Source organism: Silurus aristotelis (genome assembly GCF_946808225.1).
Source record: "Silurus aristotelis genome assembly, chromosome: 13".
Lineage (NCBI taxonomy): Eukaryota > Metazoa > Chordata > Actinopteri > Siluriformes > Siluridae > Silurus > Silurus aristotelis.
The window spans coordinates 26476628-26495833 of NC_139586.1; the positions used below are offsets into that span (position 1 = coordinate 26476628).

Below are 19206 nucleotides of genomic sequence, written 5' to 3' on the forward strand. Positions count from 1 at the left end.
GGCACGCTAACGCTAATACAGGGGGGGAAATAAGGATTTGATCCCCTGCTGATTTTGTAAATTTACCCCCCTAGAAAGAAATGAACAGTGTAGAATTTTTAGAGAGAAAGAAAGAATATTAAAAGTATTTGATCCCGTACCACCCAGCAAGAATTCTGACTCCCACACACCCAAATTATTCCTGTCCCTTTAAGAAGGTCTCCTAATATCATAATGTTTATAAAAGACACCAGTCACAGAATCAACCTCTTCCATTCAAACCTCTCGACCACCATGGGTGAGACCAAAGAGCTGCCAAAGAACATCAGGGACAAGTTTGAAGACATGCACAAGGCTGGAATGGGCTACAAGACCTTCAGCAAGAAGCTTGGTGAGAAAGAGACCACTGATGGTGCGATAATTAGAAAATGGAAGAAATACAAGTCAATCGCCTTCGCTCTGGAGCTCCATGCAAATTATCCCGTCTGAAGTTTGCCAATGAACACTCAAATGATTCAGAGAAGGCTTGGGAGGATAAGATGTGGTCAGATGAGACCAAAATTTAGCTCTTTGGCATCGACTCGATTTGTTTGGAGGTAGAGAAATGCTGAATATGACCCCAAGAACACCATCCCCACTGTCAAACATGGAGAAGGAAACATTCTGCTTTGGGGCTGTTTTTCTGCTAAGGGGTACAGAAAGACTTCACCACATGAACAGGGCCCATGCTGTAGAATCTTGGATGAAAACCTCCTGGCCTCAGCCAGAACACTGAAGATGGGTGGTGGACGGGAGTTTCGGCATGACAGTGACCAGAATCTACAGCTAAAGCAAAAATCTGATGGTCTTGTAGCCCATTCCAGCCTTGTGCAGGTCTACAATCTCGTCCTAGCGTCCTTTGGGAGCTCTTTGGTCTTGCCCACGGTGGTGGAGAGGTTTGAATGGAAGAGGTTGATTCTGTGTTTGGTGTCTTTTATACACATAACGAGTTGATATTAGAAGTTCTTTCCTAAAGGACAGGAATAATTTGGGTTTGTGGGAGTCAGAATTCTTGCTCATTTGGTACAGGATCAAATATATTTATATACAATTTTATTTTTAACATTTCTTTAATGTTTTTTAATAGATTATTTTATATTCTCTCTCTTTTTTTTTTTTATAAATCTACCATAACAATTCTAGACTTTATTTCTTTGTAAGGGGGTAAACTCACAAAATCACCAGAGGATCAAAACATTATTTCTCCACTGTATGCTAAGTCGAGGCTAACAGCTAACCACAACACTATTCTATACAAATGCCCAGTCCTTTTTGGTCAATACATGCAAACGTTTTGGTGTGTCAAATCAGTTAAACATAACATATCTAAATACACCCTATGAACCAAAGTATGTGGACACCTGACCACTGTTTGAACATCCTATTCCCCATTTAGTCTCCTTTTGCCATTATAATAACCTCCACTATTGAGAGATGATGTTCTACTAGATTTTGTGGAGATTTGTGGAGATTTGTTCAGAAGCAAGGGTGTTAATAAAGTCAGGTACTGATGTGTGTAAGGTGAGGAGGCCTGGGGGTGCAGTTTGCTTTCCAATTCATCCCAAAAGCGTTTAATAGGGTTGAGGTCAGAGCTCTTTAAGCAGAAGATCTTCCACTCCAACCCATATACAGCATATCTTCACGGATCTGGCTTTGTGCACAGGGGCATTTTCATGGACATGTTTTGGGTCTCAAGTGAATGAAAAATGTAATGTTAGAGCATTCAAAGACATCCCACATAATTGTGTGCCTCCTACTTTGTGCTAAAAGCTTGGAGAAGAACCACAAATGGCTGGAAAAGGCAGGTGTCTAAACTTTTGTCTATATAGTGTATTTCACAGCAATTATAACACTGAGTTTTTGTGTTTATTACTCTTATGTGCATTTTGGGTCAAAACTGTACAGAATTTATTGAAACCACAGCAAACAATTCACAAGCAGTTTACATTCTTCTGAAAAAAAAATGTAAATGATGGATTTTAATGGTAAATGAAACCCCATTCAAATCTGTTCCACTGACACTCCTTGAAGCAAAGGTCACATGTAAAGAGAAGTCTATCATTTGCCAACCAAATTGCAGCCAAACTATTCTGACCAGCAGGTTAGGGTTACATTTCCTATAAACCCGCAGAGAGCAGATTGCTCAAGCGTCTTTTTCAAGGGCTAGAAGTTTAGCCATTCCAGAGTTGAAGTGCCAATGAGAGATTCACCATATTGACAAAGTTTTTCGACACCCGAGCATGAGATTAGTGTGTTTCTTAAACATCCTATTTAATATTTAGTCTCCATTTTCTTGTTATAAAACGCTACACTAGATTTTGGAGTGTGCTTGTGAAAATTTAGTGTTTAATAGGAGGAGACCTTCCATTTGAACCCCAGGCAAAGCATATCTGCATGTACCAGTATGCTGGAACAGGTTTGGGTCTCCTAGTTCAAGCGAAGGAAAAAGATCATGTTTCTGTCCCCAAAGAGATGCAATACAATTGCGTGCCTCCAACTTCGTGTTAACAATTTGAAGAACCACCACATAAGGCTGGAAAAAAACGACTGACCCAAGACTTTTGCCCACATAGTGTAGCTCATTGATTTATATCTTGCACCAATGATCAGAAGGTCATAACATCAACTCCCAAATTGACTTCTTAAACCCTTAAACAAGACCTTAAACCCTCAAGACCTCATCTTGTCAAGTTCCTCATCTTGTCTAACTCATGCCTAATAAAATCTGAGGCTTCAGCCACTTTGCTCAAAACAGTATGAGGGCCAGAATTTTTATATTATTATTGTTTCCTGTTCCAATTAATAAGATTCTAGACAGTATTATGAATGCAAATTAAAACTCAACAATAACTGGATTAACACAACAAAACATGACAATAGAATTCTACAAAATTAAGATAAACACTAGGGGGCATCATACTGTAAGCAAATAATCAATGATGGGTTTCCAGAGATTTGCCCAAAGTGATGCACTTTGGATTTTTTTTAATTTAAATTAAACCATAAAAATTCATTATTCTTCTATACCAGTAAAAAGATATCGTTACTCAGGAAAGATTCATCTACTTTTTCCTTTCAGTGGTTAAGGTGCTGGGTTACTGACCAGAAGGTTGAGGGGTCAAGCCCCGGGATTGCCAAGCTGCCACTATTGCGCCCTTGAGCAAGGCCCTTAACCCTCTGTGCTTCAGGGGTGCTGTATAAGGGCTTACCCTTGCGCTCTGACCCCAGGTTCCAAACAAGCTGGGATATGCGAATGTGACAAATAAAAGCTATTCTACTTGGTTTCACCTTCAAGATGAAAACAAATACAGCTTGTCAAAATTCTAAAAAAAACAGAAAGCTCAAATCTGACACACACCGCTGAAATTAGCGATTTCTTCCATAAAGGTTACATAAATGTCTCTTTACAGAAAACATCAACTGTGAATAGGGTCACAAAGAGGCGGAAAATTTCCGGAAACTTCAGCTGGGGTATTTAGAAAAAAAACTCCAAGTTGGAAACCTAGCAGGAATTTATTTGCATGAATGGGAAGAATAAGAAATTTGGGAAAATGTATAGAAACTAGAGCTGCAACAACGAATCGATAAAATCGATAATAAACGAAAATGAAATTCGTTGTCAACGAATGCCGTTATCGTTTAGTTGGGCTGCACAAGTTACAGGTTAGCATGACGGTAAGATAGCATAAGTACTTGTGAAAAAGGCGGACGATACAGGGTGAACCGGCAGCAGGAAAAAGTGTGCATGGGAGCATTTGATATTAAACACAACAATGAAAACTGTACCTGGAAGTTATGCAAAGCGGAGCTTGTGTGGGATGAAGGTACCACAGTGATGCACTGAAATAATTATTATTACGAAACTGTGTAATCCTCATTAAGTTTAATGAAGGCTTTTCGTGTAAACTGTTTGTAACTTCAGAACAAAATCCCACTGGATCTGTTCTGTCGTGACTCGCAAGCATCAGGTTGCGCAATCAGCTAAAAGCAGCAAATAGCAGCAGCAGTAAACGATCGCATTTTTAGTCGCTGTTGTGTTTTTTTCAAAAGATTATGCATTTGTACACCAATGCATATTTTTCCTTTTTACTAATCGAGCATTCTATGTTGCTGTTTTTGCTTTATTTTTTTGTGTGCAGGATTCAAATGCGATATATTATAAAGGAACCCTGCAGGAAGTGTGCAGTGTGTGCATGTAATTGATGAATGTACAGGGTAGAAATTCTCCTGAAATTGCATTAAATCTGGTTGTTTTTAGCAAGTTTATCCTAGGCTAAGATTCTTCTTCCCAACTACATTTAAGTCAATGTTGTAAATTCCCAGGTTATTCCTATTCATTTCTAAGAAAAGTTTCCACTCTTGAAAATTCCTGAAACTGTAAATGAAACTAATCCGACCAATCCGAATAAAAAAATGGGGTTACATCTAACCTGCACCGTTCTCTGGCCGAATACTGGATTGTGATTGGTTGGAAATTTGAGGTAAGTTCACACAGGAAGTTGAGGCTAAGTTTTAACAGCGTTCTATATCAATGCTCTGGCTTACAAACAACTGTGTAACCATGGTAACACACAGTTCCGATCCCATACAGGGTCAGATAGCTATTGTAAACATTACCTCATGACCTTACTGAGATAAACAGATGGCATTATAACATTTTGAGCAGTGAAGTGAATAACACTGATGATCTTTTCATCATGGCACCTGTTAGTGAGTGGAGATATTTTTAGGCAGCAAGTGAAAATTTTGTCCTCAAAGTTGACGTGTTTGAAGCAGGAAAAATGGGCGAGTGTGAGAGTTTGACAAATTGTGACGTCTAGACGACTGGGTCTGAGCGTCTCCAAAACTGCAGCTCTTGTGGGATGTTCCTGGTCTGCAGTGATCAGTATCTATCAAAAGTGCTCCAAAGAAGGAACAGTGGTGAACCGGCGACAGAGTCGTGGGCGGCCAATGCTCATCGAGACACGTGAGGAGCGAAGGCTGGTCCGTGTGGTCCGATCCAACAGACGAGCTCCTGTAGTTTAAACTGCTGAAGAAGTTCATGCATTTTCTTTTATTTCTTCATATTATTCTATTTCACATTTATAGTCCTGTTTATCTAATGCGCAAATTTCCGTGCCTTTTTGTGATTTTATGTTCAGGTTTACAATTCACACGAGTTTCATTCTGAGCACCATATTCGTAAAACAATTTGAATCTTGAAAGCTGGAAACTGACCAGGGTCTAAGCTGATGATCCACGACCAGGTCAGAGGCTTTTAAGTACATCTTTCTATTGCACTTCAGGTTCGTGTCGGGCCGTTCTTCACATCGGTAAAACCGTGTAATGCTCATCCAGCCATGGATTAGCCCTATAGCTGTCAAAATGTCCTATAACTGCCATTTCTTCTTCACTAGACTCACTGGGTTGAAGGTGTTTTGTGTAGTAATGAATACACTTCACCTTCAATAGTCCTGGAAATCCTTATTGCTTCTACTGAATCATATTAAACTGGTGCTTTGATACAAAATGAAGCATAACCAGTGCTAGTGATGTATACATCTGAACCCTTTACACAAACGAAGATTACAAAAAAAATCTGATACAAAACCTACTTTTTGCTGTTGGCCAGTTTGCGATATTCTCCCACGGTCATGGATTTCTTCTGGATGTTGTACTGCGTGAAAAGCCCAGACTGACCAGTGACGACCTGCATGATGGGAGCAGGAATGACCATCTCCTCGATGGTCTCATAGGAGCGTCTGGGCTTCCACTCTTTAGGAGGAATGACCTGGAAGTTGGCCCGAGAGAAAAAAATACGGAATGAGAAGAGGAGAAGGTGGTGGTAGAGTGGTGAGGAGTCCAGATCAGAAAATCTGATTGGATCGTTATAAAACTTTAATCGAGTTCTAAATCTGACAACCAAACTTGCCAAAGAATTAAAAAAAGTTCATACATAATTTTTTTTTTTTTAAAGAAAGAAACAACCCAGCATGAGTGAATTATTTCAAAAGAGAAATCCCGAATGCATCTACAAGCATCTACTATAAACTTTAAATCATAACATCTAAATTAAAGATAGTTAAACTCAATACATGACTTTTCTATTTTTTAAGTACACATTTATACATAAATACCCTCAATTAGGGTTTTACACAGTTATAATAAGTAAAACATCAAATAAAAAATATACACAGTTTGTACCAGATTAATCGAGAGAGAGAGAGAGAGAGAGAGAGAGAGAGAGAGAGAGAGAGAGAGATAGAGAGAGAGAGAGAGAGAGAGAGAGAGAAAGAGAGAGAGAAAGAGAGAGAGAGAGAGAGAGAGAGATTAATCGATTATCAATATAATGGTTAGATGCAGCCCTACTAAAGTGCCTGTCAAAAGTGTGGAAACACCTGGTCTTTAAATGGTTTTTGAGACACCTGCATGTTCCTTTTGTTTCCATGCAACGAACTATATAAAAAACAAACTAACTTTTACTGACTAATTTCTCCACAATCTCTGAGGTAAAGTTTGGAGTTCTGCAAGGATCTGTCTTAGGCCCAATGGTTTTCTCTTTATATATACTGCCTCTGGGTGAAATTATACATAAAACATGGTATTCGCTTCCATTGCTATGCTAATGATACACAGCTGTATATTCCAGCAAAGCCAGATCAGAGAGATCAGCTTAACAATGTTGAGGAGTGTGTAAAGGACATTAGACAGTGGATGCTTAAAAACATCCTTCTGCTCAATTCGGATAAGACAGAAGTACTTTTACTAAGACTACATGCAGCTAGAAGTAAAATTATGGGTTACGAAGCATCTTTGGATGGTGTTTCTGTCTCAGCGTGTACAGCAGTCAAAGACCTTGGTGTTATTATTGACCCTAGTCTTTCCTTTGTGGGTCACGTGAATAATATCACCAGGATCGCCTTCTTTTACCTTAGAAATATTGCTAAAATTAGAAATATGATGTTACAGGATGCAGAAAAACTAGTTCATGCTTTTGTTACATCTAGATTAGACTACTGTAATGCTTAACTGTCTGGGTGTGCGAGTAAGTGCATAAATAAGCTTCAGTTAGTTCAGAATGCAGCAGCAAGAGTCCTTACTAGATCTAGTAAATATGAGCACATCATCCCTGTTTTAATCAGTCTACACTGCTCCCAATTAAATCTCACACTGATTATAAAATACTACTACTGATCCTCCACGCCTACTTAGATCAAAAGGTGCAGGCTATTTGTTGGTACCTAAAATAATGACGACTACAGCAGGGGGCAGATCTTTCTCTTATAAAGCCCACAGTTATGAAACAACCTACCAATCACTGTTCGGGACTTAGACACAGTCTCAGTGTTCAAGTCAAGGTTGAAAACGTATTTATTTAGTCAAGTCTTTCATCAGTAGATTTTTCTTAGGTAAAGGAGCATATCTGGAGAGATCATGGATATAGTATGTTCGGTGAACTGGGATATTTGTATGCTGTCGTCCCCTCACTCTCATGTTCACTCAGGTTTGTTTGCGGTGGTGTGGTGGGTCATTTCTTATCCCAGAGATCCCTCATGTCTGTGTTACCTTCTGACTCTCCCTTTTAATTATGCTGCTATAGCGAGTCTTTCTGGAGTCCCCAACTTCATAGTGTCCTCAACTTTCATACAAAAAAAAGAATACTTAATAATCCATATCCTTCTCTCCCAGTCACCCATCTTCTCTCTCTGTCAAGTTAAACATGTTCCTGAGGTACCAGTGACCACTGTTCCTGCCCCTCTCCTCACCTCAGATCTGGCACTTCGTCCAGGCCTGCCTCTGCTACACTGACTCAGGACAACAGTTTGCATCCGATCACCACTGCACACCTCAACATGGTTGATTAACTGTAATAAATGGACATTCTGTGCCACCCAGATGAGGTCCCCTCTTGAGTCTGGTTCCGCTCAATGTTTCTCTCTCATACCATCTCGGGGAGTTTTTTCTTGCCACAGTCGGAGACTGTAAGTTGGAGTGTGAGTTGGAGACTTATTCCGCAAAGTGAAAGGAATCCTGAACCAATATCGCAACCATTCCATACTTCAACTCGCACCATGCAATTCCGCCTGGACTACGGTTTATTAGAACCAACATCACCATACAAGACAATGAGCCGAAGCGTAAGTCCGAACTCTGTAAGCGTTATTTACAGAGCAAAATATCATCTGGAGAGATATCTATTATGGAATGGACTGCCCAAGTTACCGCACCTAAAGCCCATTGAACTGCTCTAAGATGAACAACTTTAGTGTTTTCTATGAGGCACGGCAAAGTCTTTCAGCTGAATGTTTGGAGAAATTAACTGTCCAGTAAACACACAGGAGTGTGCAAAGCTGCTCTTCATGCTAAAGTGGGATTTTTCACTGAAACTGAAGTGGAACATCTGGACATTTATATAGTTGTTTGGTCAAAGCAAATCTTCATCCCCATTACATTATCGAAATTGTTGCATAGAAACAAACATGCAAAAAAAAATTCTAGAAGTTTCCACACTTTTCACATGGTATAAAACATACTCCTGGCAGAAATGTTGAACTTTATGAATCTTAAATAGATTAAAATAGAATTCAATTAATAGATTAAATAGAAATGCTAAAAGAAAATATTTTCAATGTGCTGTTTTTACATATGAAAAAAAAATCTATGTATCCAACTTATCCCCCTAAAGAAATCTAAAAACAATGTGTAAATACCTTCGCTAACCCTATGCGATGAGCTCCTTGGGCCTCCATGTGCGTGATGTACTTCGGAAAGTCACGGAATTCCTCCATGGTTGGCCTGAAGATCATGATCTTGAAGCCTGAATTTGCACCTGGCGGTGGCGCAGGACCCGGTTCGGGTTCCTCGGGAAACTGCGCGTTGGGCTCAGAAGTCTCTGAGTGTGGGTTTGGAGCCGGATTAGAGTCCGAGGTCGTTGCAGGGAACGCAGGGTCCGCAGGGTTTGGAGCTGGGGTGGAGTTCATGGCTTCGTCTGGGGTGTTTTCCACAGACATGCTCAGAAGGTAAGCAAATGCTGAGGGGAGGAAGAAAAAAAAAAGAAAAACGTAAAATTAATGACGAACTCTGATTACTAGTTTTGAACTTCTGATAAAAACAGAGCAAATGGCCCAGTTTTAGTCAAAGTTCTTTATCTTGAGTGAAGAAATGTCTAAGATCAAACTAGCGTGATTTATATATGCTCGGTATCACACCCAGATTTCTAATTGGTTCAAATCATTCCCCATCAACTACACAGTGCACTAGTTTGAAGGTTTTTTCAACCGTATGCAGTTCACTCCACAAATCCCACAATGCACCGTCCACTGACAGAACCGAGAACCCACAATGGTGAAACCCAACCAGTGCCGATGTCCTATTTATTTATAATAAAAAATAAAGGTCGCCTACTTAAACTTTCTTTCAGCTTCTCCCGTTAGGGGTCGCCACAGCGGATCCTCCGCATGTTTGATTTGGCACATGTTTTTACGCTGGATGCCCTTCCTAACGCAACCCTCCCCAATTTATCCGGGCTTGGGACCGGCACTGAAAGTGGCTGGGGTTGGTTCCCTGACCGGGGATTGAACCCGGGCCACACCGGTGAGAGCGCCGCATCCTAACCACTAGACCACCTACTTAAGGGACCCAAATGTTATCTTGCGAGAAACGCAAAAATGCAGGCTTCAATTTGACGTTTTATCGCAACCCTGCTACGACGGCTTGCAGTTAAACGCTGTAAAACAAGGGGACTGGGCAGAAACTATTATCAACAATCCAACCCAAAGGATAGCTCGAGAGTTAGGTAGTAAACACGGCTGACGTTAGCTTCTCACTCCCACGTAGCTGTACAAAGAGTTCTTATTGCATTTGCATTTGTTCATCAATGCTTTTTTTGAACATCCCTTTCCGATTTTGGTCATAATCGTATGTTATAATTACAATTATAATTACAATTATAATTACAATTATAATTAGTATGGGCTACTGTTGGCCGAAGAAGGAGAAGGAGAGGAGGAAGGCGTCTACAGAGACGGCAGGAAAAGGAGCAGTGTAGGAGAGTAGAGGTTCGGGTTGGTACTTTAAATGTTGGTACTATGACAGGTAAAGGGAGAGAGATAGCTGATATGATGGAGAGGAGAAAGGTAGATGTGTTGTGTGTTCAGGAGACCAAGTGGAAAGGGAGTAAGGCCAGGAACATTGGAGGTGGGTTTAAACTGTTTTATCATGGTGTGGATGGGAAGAGAAATGGTGTAGGGGTGATTCTGAAGAAAGCGTACAGTAAGAGTGTAGTGGAGGTGAAGAGAGTTTCTGATAGGGTGATGATCGTGAAGGTGGAAGTTGAAGGGATGATGATAAATGTCATCAGTGCCTATGCTCCACAAGTTGGCTGTGAGATGGAGGAGAAAGAAAGATTCTGGAGTGAATTAGATGAAGTGGTAGATGGTGTACCTAGGAAAGAACGATTGGTGATTGGGGCAGACTTTAATGGGCATGTAGGTGAAGGGAACAGAGGTGATGAGGAGGTGATGGGTAGGTATGGTTTTAAGGAGAGGAATGTGGAAGGGCAGATGGTGGTAGATTTTGCTAAAAGGATGGAAATGGCAGTGGTGAACACGTATTTTAAGAAGAAGGAGGATCATAGGGTGACGTATAAGAGTGGAGGAAGGTGCACACAGGTGGATTATCTTCTGTGTAGGAGATGCAACCTGAAGGAGATTGGAGACTGTAAGGTGTTGGCGGGGGACAGTGTAGCTAGACAGCATCGGATGGTGGTCTGTAGGATGGTTTTGGAGGCGAAGAAGAAGAGGAGGAAAGTAAGGTTTGAAAGAAGAATAAGATGGTGGAAACTGAAGGAGGAAGAGTGTAGTGTGAGGTTCAGGGAAGAGGTCAGACAGGGGCTTGGTGGTGGTGAAGAGGTGCCGGATGATTGGGCAACTACTGCAGGAGGCAGCTAGAAAAGTACTTGGTGTGACATCTGGAAATAGAAAGCAAGACAAGGAGACGTGGTGGTGGAATGAGGAAGTGCAGGAGAGCATTAGGGGAAAGAGATTGGCAAAACAGAAGTGGGATCGACAGAGTGATGAGAAGAGTAGGCAGGAGTACAAGGAGATGCGGCAGCAGGTTAAAAGGGATGTGGCGAAAGCCAAGGAAAAGGCATATGAGGAACTGTATAAGAGGTTGGACACTAAGGAAGGAGAAAAGGATTTATACCGATTGGCCAAGCAGAGGGACCGAGCTGGGAAGGATGTACTGCAAGTTAGAGCAATAAAGGATGGAGAGGGAAATGTGTTGACTAGTGAGGAGAGTGTGTTGAGAAGATGGAGGGAGTATTTTGAGCAGCTGATGAATGAGGAAAATCAGAGAGAGAGAAGGTTGGAGGATGTGGAGTTGGTGAAGCAGGATGTAGATAGGATTAGTAAGGAGGAAGTGAGAGCAGCGATTAAGAGGATGAAGAATGGAAAGTCGGTTGGACCAGATGACATACCGGTAGAAGCGTGGAGATGTTTAGGAGAGATGGCAGTGGAGTTTTTAACCAGATTGTTTAACAGGATTCTGGAAGGGGAGAGGATGCCTGAGGAATGGAGAAGGAGTGTGCTGGTACCGATCTTTAAGCATAAGGGAGATGTGCAGACCTGCATTAACTACAGGGGAATTAAGTTGATCAGTCACACCATGAAGTTATGGGAAAGAGTAGTGGAAGCCAGGCTAAGAGAAGAGGTGACCATCTGTGAGCAACAGTATGGTTTCATGCCGAGGAAGAGCACCACAGATGCCTTATTTGCTTTAAGGATGTTGATGGAGAAGTATAGAGAAGGACAGAAAAAGCTGCATTGTGTATTTGTGGATTTAGACAAAGCGTACGACAGGGTGCCGAGAGAGGAGTTGTGGTATTGTATGAGGAAGTCAGGTGTGTCAGAGAAGTATGTGAGGGTGGTGCAGGACATGTATGAGGACAGTGTGACGGCAGTAAAGTGTGCAGTAGGTACGACAGACTGGTTCAGGGTGAAGGTTGGACTGCATCAAGGATCGGCCCTGAGCCCTTTCCTGTTTGCAGTGGTGATGGACAGGTTCACGGACGAGGTCAGACAGGAGTCTCCCTGGACTATAATGTTTGCAGATGATATTGTGATTTGTGGTGAGAGTAGAGAGCAGGTTGAGAAGAGCCTGGAGAGGTGGAGATATGCGCTGGAGAGAAGGGGAATGAAAGTCAGTAGGAGTAAGACAGAGTACATGTGTGTGAATGAGAGGGAGGGCAGTGGAGTGATGCGGTTGCAGGGAGAAAAGGTGGAGAAGGTGGAGGAGTTCAGGTACCTGGGGTCAACAGTGCAAAGTAATGGAGAGTGTGTTAGGGAAGTAAAGAAAAGTGGCAGGCAGGGTGGAGTGGGTGGAGAAGAGTGACAGGAGTGATTTGTGATAGAAGAGTATCTGCAAGAATGAAAGGGAAAGTTTATAGGACTGTGGTGAGACCTGCGATGTTGTATGGATTAGAGACAGTGGCATTGAGTAAAAGACAGGAGGTGGAGCTGGAGGTGGCAGAGCTGAAGATGTTAAGGTTTTCGTTGGGAGTGACGAGGATGGACAAGATTAGAAATGAGTTTATTAGAGGGACAGCACATGTAGGATGTTTTGGTGACAAGGTGAGGGAGGCGAGATTGAGATGGTTTGGACATGTGCAGAGAAGGGACATGAATTATATTGGTAGAAAAATGCTGAAGATGGAGCCACCAGGTAGGAGGAAAAGAGAAAGGCCAAGGAGGAGGTTCATGGATGTGGTGAGGGAAGACATTCAGGTAGTTGGTGTAAAAGAGGCAGATATAGAGGACAGGGTGGTATGGAGACGGATGATCCGCTGTGGCGACCCCTAATGGGAGCAGCCGAAAGAAGAAGAAGAAGTATGTTATAATTACATCCACTCTTCTGGAAAGATGCTTCACTAGATTTTGTGATCATTCAGCCACAAGGGCGTTGGTAAAGTCAGGTAATCGGAGATCTTCCACTCCGACCCATGTAAAGCACATCCTCATGGAGCTCTCTTTCAGCACAGGGGCATCGTCATGCTGGAACAGATTCGGGTCTCCTAGTTCAAGTGAAGGGAAAAATACATACAACTAAGCAGTTGAGTGGTTGAGGGCCTTGCTTAAGGGCCCAAAAATAGCAGCCTGGTAATGCTGGTATTTTAACTCTCTTCTAAGTACAATGTATACCATCCTAAACAGCACTGTGGCTGCAGTAGTGAGATTTATGTTCCTGGAAACTACCACCTCCGAGTAAGTGCAAGACATTGACTCTGGGGGTTCACGGATACAACTGATGGAAATAATGACACAAGTGTGAGTCTTCAACAGCCATTTGTATGAAGACTTTAAAAGTGTTGTTTCTAAGTGCAGGCTTAGATCAGTTTCAACATTGTTCTCTAATTATTTTACGAACAACAACAAAAATAAAAGTATAAATAAAATATGCCTAAGATAGTGTCCGGGACCAAAGTTGGTGGTCTATGATGAACTGTGATTTAGCCCACCATGCTATATACCAGTACAGGTGGCCCCCAACTTAAAATGGAGATTAGTTAAGTTAATGATTTTACAAATTACAGTACATAATTTAGCAAAACAAAGCAATTTTCAGTACTGTTACATATAAACTATACTGTATACACCAATCAGGAATAACATTATGAACATTTGGTCCTCAAAGTTGATGTTAGAAGCAGGAAAAATGGGCGAGCGTAAAAATTTGTGCGAGTTGATTGACAAATTGTGACGTCTAGACAACTGGGTCAGAGCGTCTCCAAAACTGTGCGTCTCCTGTAGCTCACAATGCTGAAGAAGTTGCATGAGAGATCAGGAGCACACCATTAGCTGATGAGACTTAGCAGTGCATTATGTTTCAAAAGGAGAGACGCAAGACCTAAAATTGGGCTTTGAAACAGCAAAAACGCAAAAAACTAGAGACTACCTGTATGGGGTGGAGCCAAAGACATAATTAATTACAATTTTCCTATTTAACATCACACTTTTTATTCATTTCTTTTTAAAAGCGGAAAAATCTCCCTGCACTCGTTTCAGTCGCAGTTTATTTTCTACGGTTGGATAAAAACCCTATGATACAATAAAGGAACAGTTTCGTGTCCTTCATTAGAGGTCACTGATATGACCAGTAAGACAATTACGAAGATATTATTCACAACTAAAACGTCCGGTGTTTACACGTGCGTGATTTATTATTATAAGGACAAATCATTTGCACAAGTATCCAGAATAGCAGAATAGCTAGAACTGTAAATATCTACAGCACGCAGCATTTACAACAAAAACAGCCTCAACAAATCATGTCTGCTAAAGAACAAGGAACGTCGAGAATGACAGATTTGTCACGTGCTCATTCGCTAAGCTAAATAGCCAATCGGGGTTCTCTTTCTCGTCAAAGAGCTTCGCCGCATGCAGAATCAGCCGACGGTGCGGAAGCCGTCGATCTCAAGCTAGCCTGATATATTTCATTGGTTAAATATGATGCTGATTGCGGAGAGACTGTGAGAATAACATTTGGAGAGAGAATGCAAGTAACTTACTAAAACTAAAATACTGTAGTTTAGATTACAGCTAGTCACATGTACCAAACGCTAACAAGTGCACTGATTGGAGAGGCTTGTGGTCTTCAATTAATGTTTCATTTAAGCAATTTTCTGTGCCATGTCCTATTAATTAACTGTGAGATTTAATTAGACGAAGGTGGAAAAAAGGAAAATCGGCATCAAATATCGGCATCTACGACAGCCGGAGAAAAACCACCATACCCTTAATTATTACTTAATGAAAATGCTTGGCTGTTTTTTTCCCCTTCGTTATGACATCACAAGTCCGAAAGGACTAGTTTTCTTTCAGTATCATCGCTCAGCAATGAAAACCGCTCGGCTTTTGTCCTTCATTATGACGTCACAATTCCGAGGACTAGTTTTCTACCACTATTAATACTTAGCGATGAAAACGTCATAATACTTTTATGACATCACAAGAAAAAGGACCAGTTTTATTTCATTATTACAGCAATAAAAACATGTTTCCCTTCTTTATGAAATCCATTGGTGGACGAATAGAGATGCGCTCGGTAAAATATTACTTCAGAAAAAGTGCAAAAGTATTTGTATTTGTTCGAAACAGAGCAACACGTAACTAATCGATGACCCGACACGTTTTTATTTGCTCATAAATAAAAAAAAGGAACGACTGATTTTGCGAAATGTAGTTGAGTTAAAAAAAAAAAAAAGGACGATATTTGACTCTAAAATGTAGTGAAGTAAAAGTCAAACCGAAAGGAAACGATTCAGTAAATATACACAATAAAAAACCTACTTCAGTACAGTAACTATTTACATTTAATGTCCACCAATGATGACATTACAAGTCTGAGAGGATACGTTTTTGTCTATCATTATTCCTGTGCATCGTTTCCCTCGTTATGACGTCACAAGTCGGATTATTACTCACCGATCAAATTGCTCGGATTTTTTTTCCTTTCGTTATTACAACACAAGTCAGAGATGAGTGATATTCTTTCTTTTTTATTATCACTCAGCACGTCTAACGAAAGAGGAAGTTTGACTTGAGGATGGAAAGGAAACTACAGATTTGGATCATATTGAGGAATAAATGAAAATAGCAACAACAACAACAAAATAAGAAGAAGAAGAAGAAGAAGAGGAAAGAAACTGACAGAAGCCAAAGCAGGTGCTGATAAGGGCCTCTGTGTGTGTGTGTGTGTGTGTGTGTGTGTGTGTGTGTGTGTGTGTGTGTGTGTGTGTGTGTGTACCATCTAATCATCAACATTACAACCAAGTGCAATGTGTATCCTGTACAGGCATGGTGGGGATGAATACCATTTCAAAACCCAAACACATGGCCAGACCCCCAGTGTGATTGGTGCATATGATATGTGTTGATATTAGTGTGTAAGAAAGTGAACCTGGATGCTGAGATGCAGCTTTAAATGGTTCTTTGTGCACAGGATCCGAAGCAGGCCGTGAATATGCACCACTATATATATATATATATATATATATATATATATATATATATATATATATATATATATATATAAATATAAATATGCACCAAACTCCAGAGATGCACATGATCATGCATATGATCAGACACCCAACCTGGGATTCAATATCCAGCCCAGGGATTCAATGCACGAGCTCTGGGGTCGTTCCTCCATTATGATGGTGATAATAATAATCGAGGCAACATGTCGGACCGACGGCAGCGCTGCATTATTATTTCCGCCTACGACACCTTCTAGTGCACGTCCCCAAAACCCCAAGAAATAACCGAATACAATATTACCTCCTGGTTTCGGGCTCCTTTATCCTATTATCCCGTTTCGTTTCGCTTTTATATTGAGATATATTGACATAAATCTCTCCTTGTTTTCTTTTTTCCTTCCCGGTTCAGCTCGATTACTACTGCTCCATCGCTAAACCATGGGCCTCTCCAAGCCTGCTGCAGGACCTTCTGCGCTTCCTGATTGGCCGGAGATCACGCGTATCTTTCGTGCACACTCAGAAAACGCGTTCCCATTGGTCGATTTGTTTGAATGGCGTGCCGTTTAGCCAATCAGATTTGCCCCCTACTTGTCCCGTCTAAATGGCACGGAAAACACGTACACACACAAATACACACTTAGGGGTGAGTCCTAAATTGGCATGGAGTGAATAAATGGTGTCATAGCAGTGCTCTTGAATTCAATTTTCTTTTCAATTATCAGGAGTGATAATGGACATTGTCTGGAAGCAGATTTATAGAGATATATGTTTTAAAATATAAACTTATATGTTTCATGACTATACGTTTTTTTCATAGCGAGTGGGCGAAGTACACAAAGCACGTATTTGAGGTATTAATATAAATATTCGCCTTCAAATGTACTCATGTTTTCAAATATTTATTTTGGCGCCAATGCCCTATTATTATTTTTTGCAAGACTCTGTTTACGTGAAAAGACTCCACAACAATCTCCTAATAGAATTATATTAATGATTCAAACACTAATTGATTTCTATTCAAATGATCACAAGCCCAAAAATTATTTTCGAGTCTGGAGTTTCTTCCATAATTTTTCTTCTTAAAATGTTCTGCTTGATGTCGAACTGATTCTGAACTGTATGTTGGTGATGAGTAGATACACCGTGCGCCAATCAAAACGATGTTTTCTTTGCTTGATGCATGCCAATAATTTGACCCTTCTGACACAGATCTTTTCACGACCACAGGAACGTGTCTTCCGACATGGTTGTTTGAGAAACGAGAAGCTCACTGCATCAGTCAGGGTTAAATAACTTGTTGCTATCTGAAACATAATCATCCATTTAGTAATTATCCAATGGGAGGCGCTTAGTTAAATCCAGGTGGTCGATTTTTTTGGTTTTTTGGACAGGCAGTGTGTATATACATATATACACACACACACACACACACACTGTGTAGACAAAAGTATCCTGACATTTTCAGCAATATGTTGGTGGAGGCAACATAGGACATTTTTGAGGAAAAAATCTTAAGAGGCACCGAATGTCCGAAATTTTGGAACTAAGAGTTTAAAAAAGGGATGATGTTGCTCAGTAACTTCATCCATATCAACCATTCTTAGCTGCTTGGCCTCCAGTTAAAGAGAACTCCATCTGGAGGTAGGATGTCAGGATGTCAGGATAAATCAGACAATCCAGAAAAAAGTCCAGTTGTTTACTATGATTGACTACAAGGGAAAAGGTCTAGCCATGATCAGAAGGTTGTGAGTTCGAATCCTAGCATCATCAAGATGCCCTTGCAGGGCCCTGGAGCAAGGGCAAGTACTCAGGGTAGAAATGAAACACTTGTACTGGGTAAAGGGTTGTCCAAAAAATGTAAATATTGTTTGCTTGATTTTTACTTGATACCTTAGAAATGAAAAAGGTCATGAATAAGTGTCCTTGTAGGATGACGAGTTTGAACTAATGAGTGTTGGTGTGTGTTAAACACTCGTACTTATCACTGATGTTTGTTGAAGGTCTGTGAGACAACTTACATTGATCATGGAGTTTATACGAGGTGGTTTTAAAAGTTCAGAGACTGGCTCTGTTTACAAGAAAGTATCAACTTTTAATTATCACCTTTAAAACAGTGCCCTTGCGCAGTAACACAGCGCTAACAGCGTTCCTGACACTTCTGGGACGTGTCCTGGGAGTCTTCGTTTCCAAGACCCTTCTGCGATTCGCGCTGGATCTCCGCAATGGTGTACAAACGGCGACCTGCGAGTTGGATCTTCATCTTCATTGAGAAAAGGCCGAAGTCCGCAGGAGCCAAATCTGGGGAGTAGTGTAGCTGCGGAAGTGAGATCATGTGGATTGTTCTCCAACGATCATCATGCACGAGTTGCCAAATGTTGGGGGGGTCGAGCTCGTCGAAGGTCTTCCTGATCTCTCGTCGTCTTCCAGTGATGTTCTTTTGCTCTTCTACACCTCGAACGACTCATTGCAGCGTCACCGTATGTCCAGCGTATGTCATGTCAAACGTCTCTGTGGCAGATTTGCCTGGTTTTCATGCAGAATTCCACGTTTGCGCTTCGTTCTAACTTGAAATCGCAGATGTAGTAAGGCACGTGTTCAGAAAAGCACCAGTTACATCCAGCTTGGCATTTCATGAAAAAAACAGTAAGCACAAATGACATAATGACCCTGATAATGCGCAGACACTGGAGACTTCTTTCCATCAATGCTCCACATTCAGAAAGCATCACCGTCGGACGTTTTTTTTATCCTCAGTCAATGAGAAAGGATGTTGAGAACAGGAAGTGTGTCAATTACTGTTTCAGACTATTGTCTCAGCTTCTGACCAATCAAAATCAAGTATAAAAAACACCACAGTATATAAACCGCATTATAGTGCACCGATCATTTCCAAAATAAGTAGCCCTACAAAAGCCAGTAGTGCCCTAGGTCTGGTCGATTTGAAACTCACCCACACTCTTTACTATGTACTGAGTGTCTTCCAGGCATCTGTTCTTATTGCAGCCACAGGATCCCAGATTGCAGTAGTGAGATGATGCAAAGTGAAAGCAAAACTCATTTGTTTCATACAAACGCCAGGGCTCTTTCCTGTTCCTCAGTCTATTGACTTCTTATTCCATAATCACACAAAACATTCATCGAGTTGATGCGTTAACTTCATGACTCCCAAC

The 19206-nt window shown here is 41.0% G+C and overlaps 1 protein-coding gene across 1 annotated transcript in view; it reads right to left on the bottom strand.

Moving 5' to 3' along the window:
• kdm4b (lysine (K)-specific demethylase 4B) overlaps positions 1–16523 on the bottom strand; it is a 67047-nt gene extending 50524 nt beyond the window's left edge. The window contains exons 1-3 of the mRNA XM_083559044.1: positions 16338–16523; positions 8709–9028; positions 5613–5788 (exon numbers count right to left, since the gene is read on the bottom strand). Of these exons, the coding sequence (XP_083415170.1) occupies positions 5613–5788; positions 8709–9008 (476 nt within the window). The 5' untranslated portion in view covers positions 9009–9028; positions 16338–16523. The remainder of the gene's footprint in view (positions 1–5612; positions 5789–8708; positions 9029–16337) is intronic.
• Between the last annotated feature and the right edge of the window lie 2683 nt (positions 16524–19206).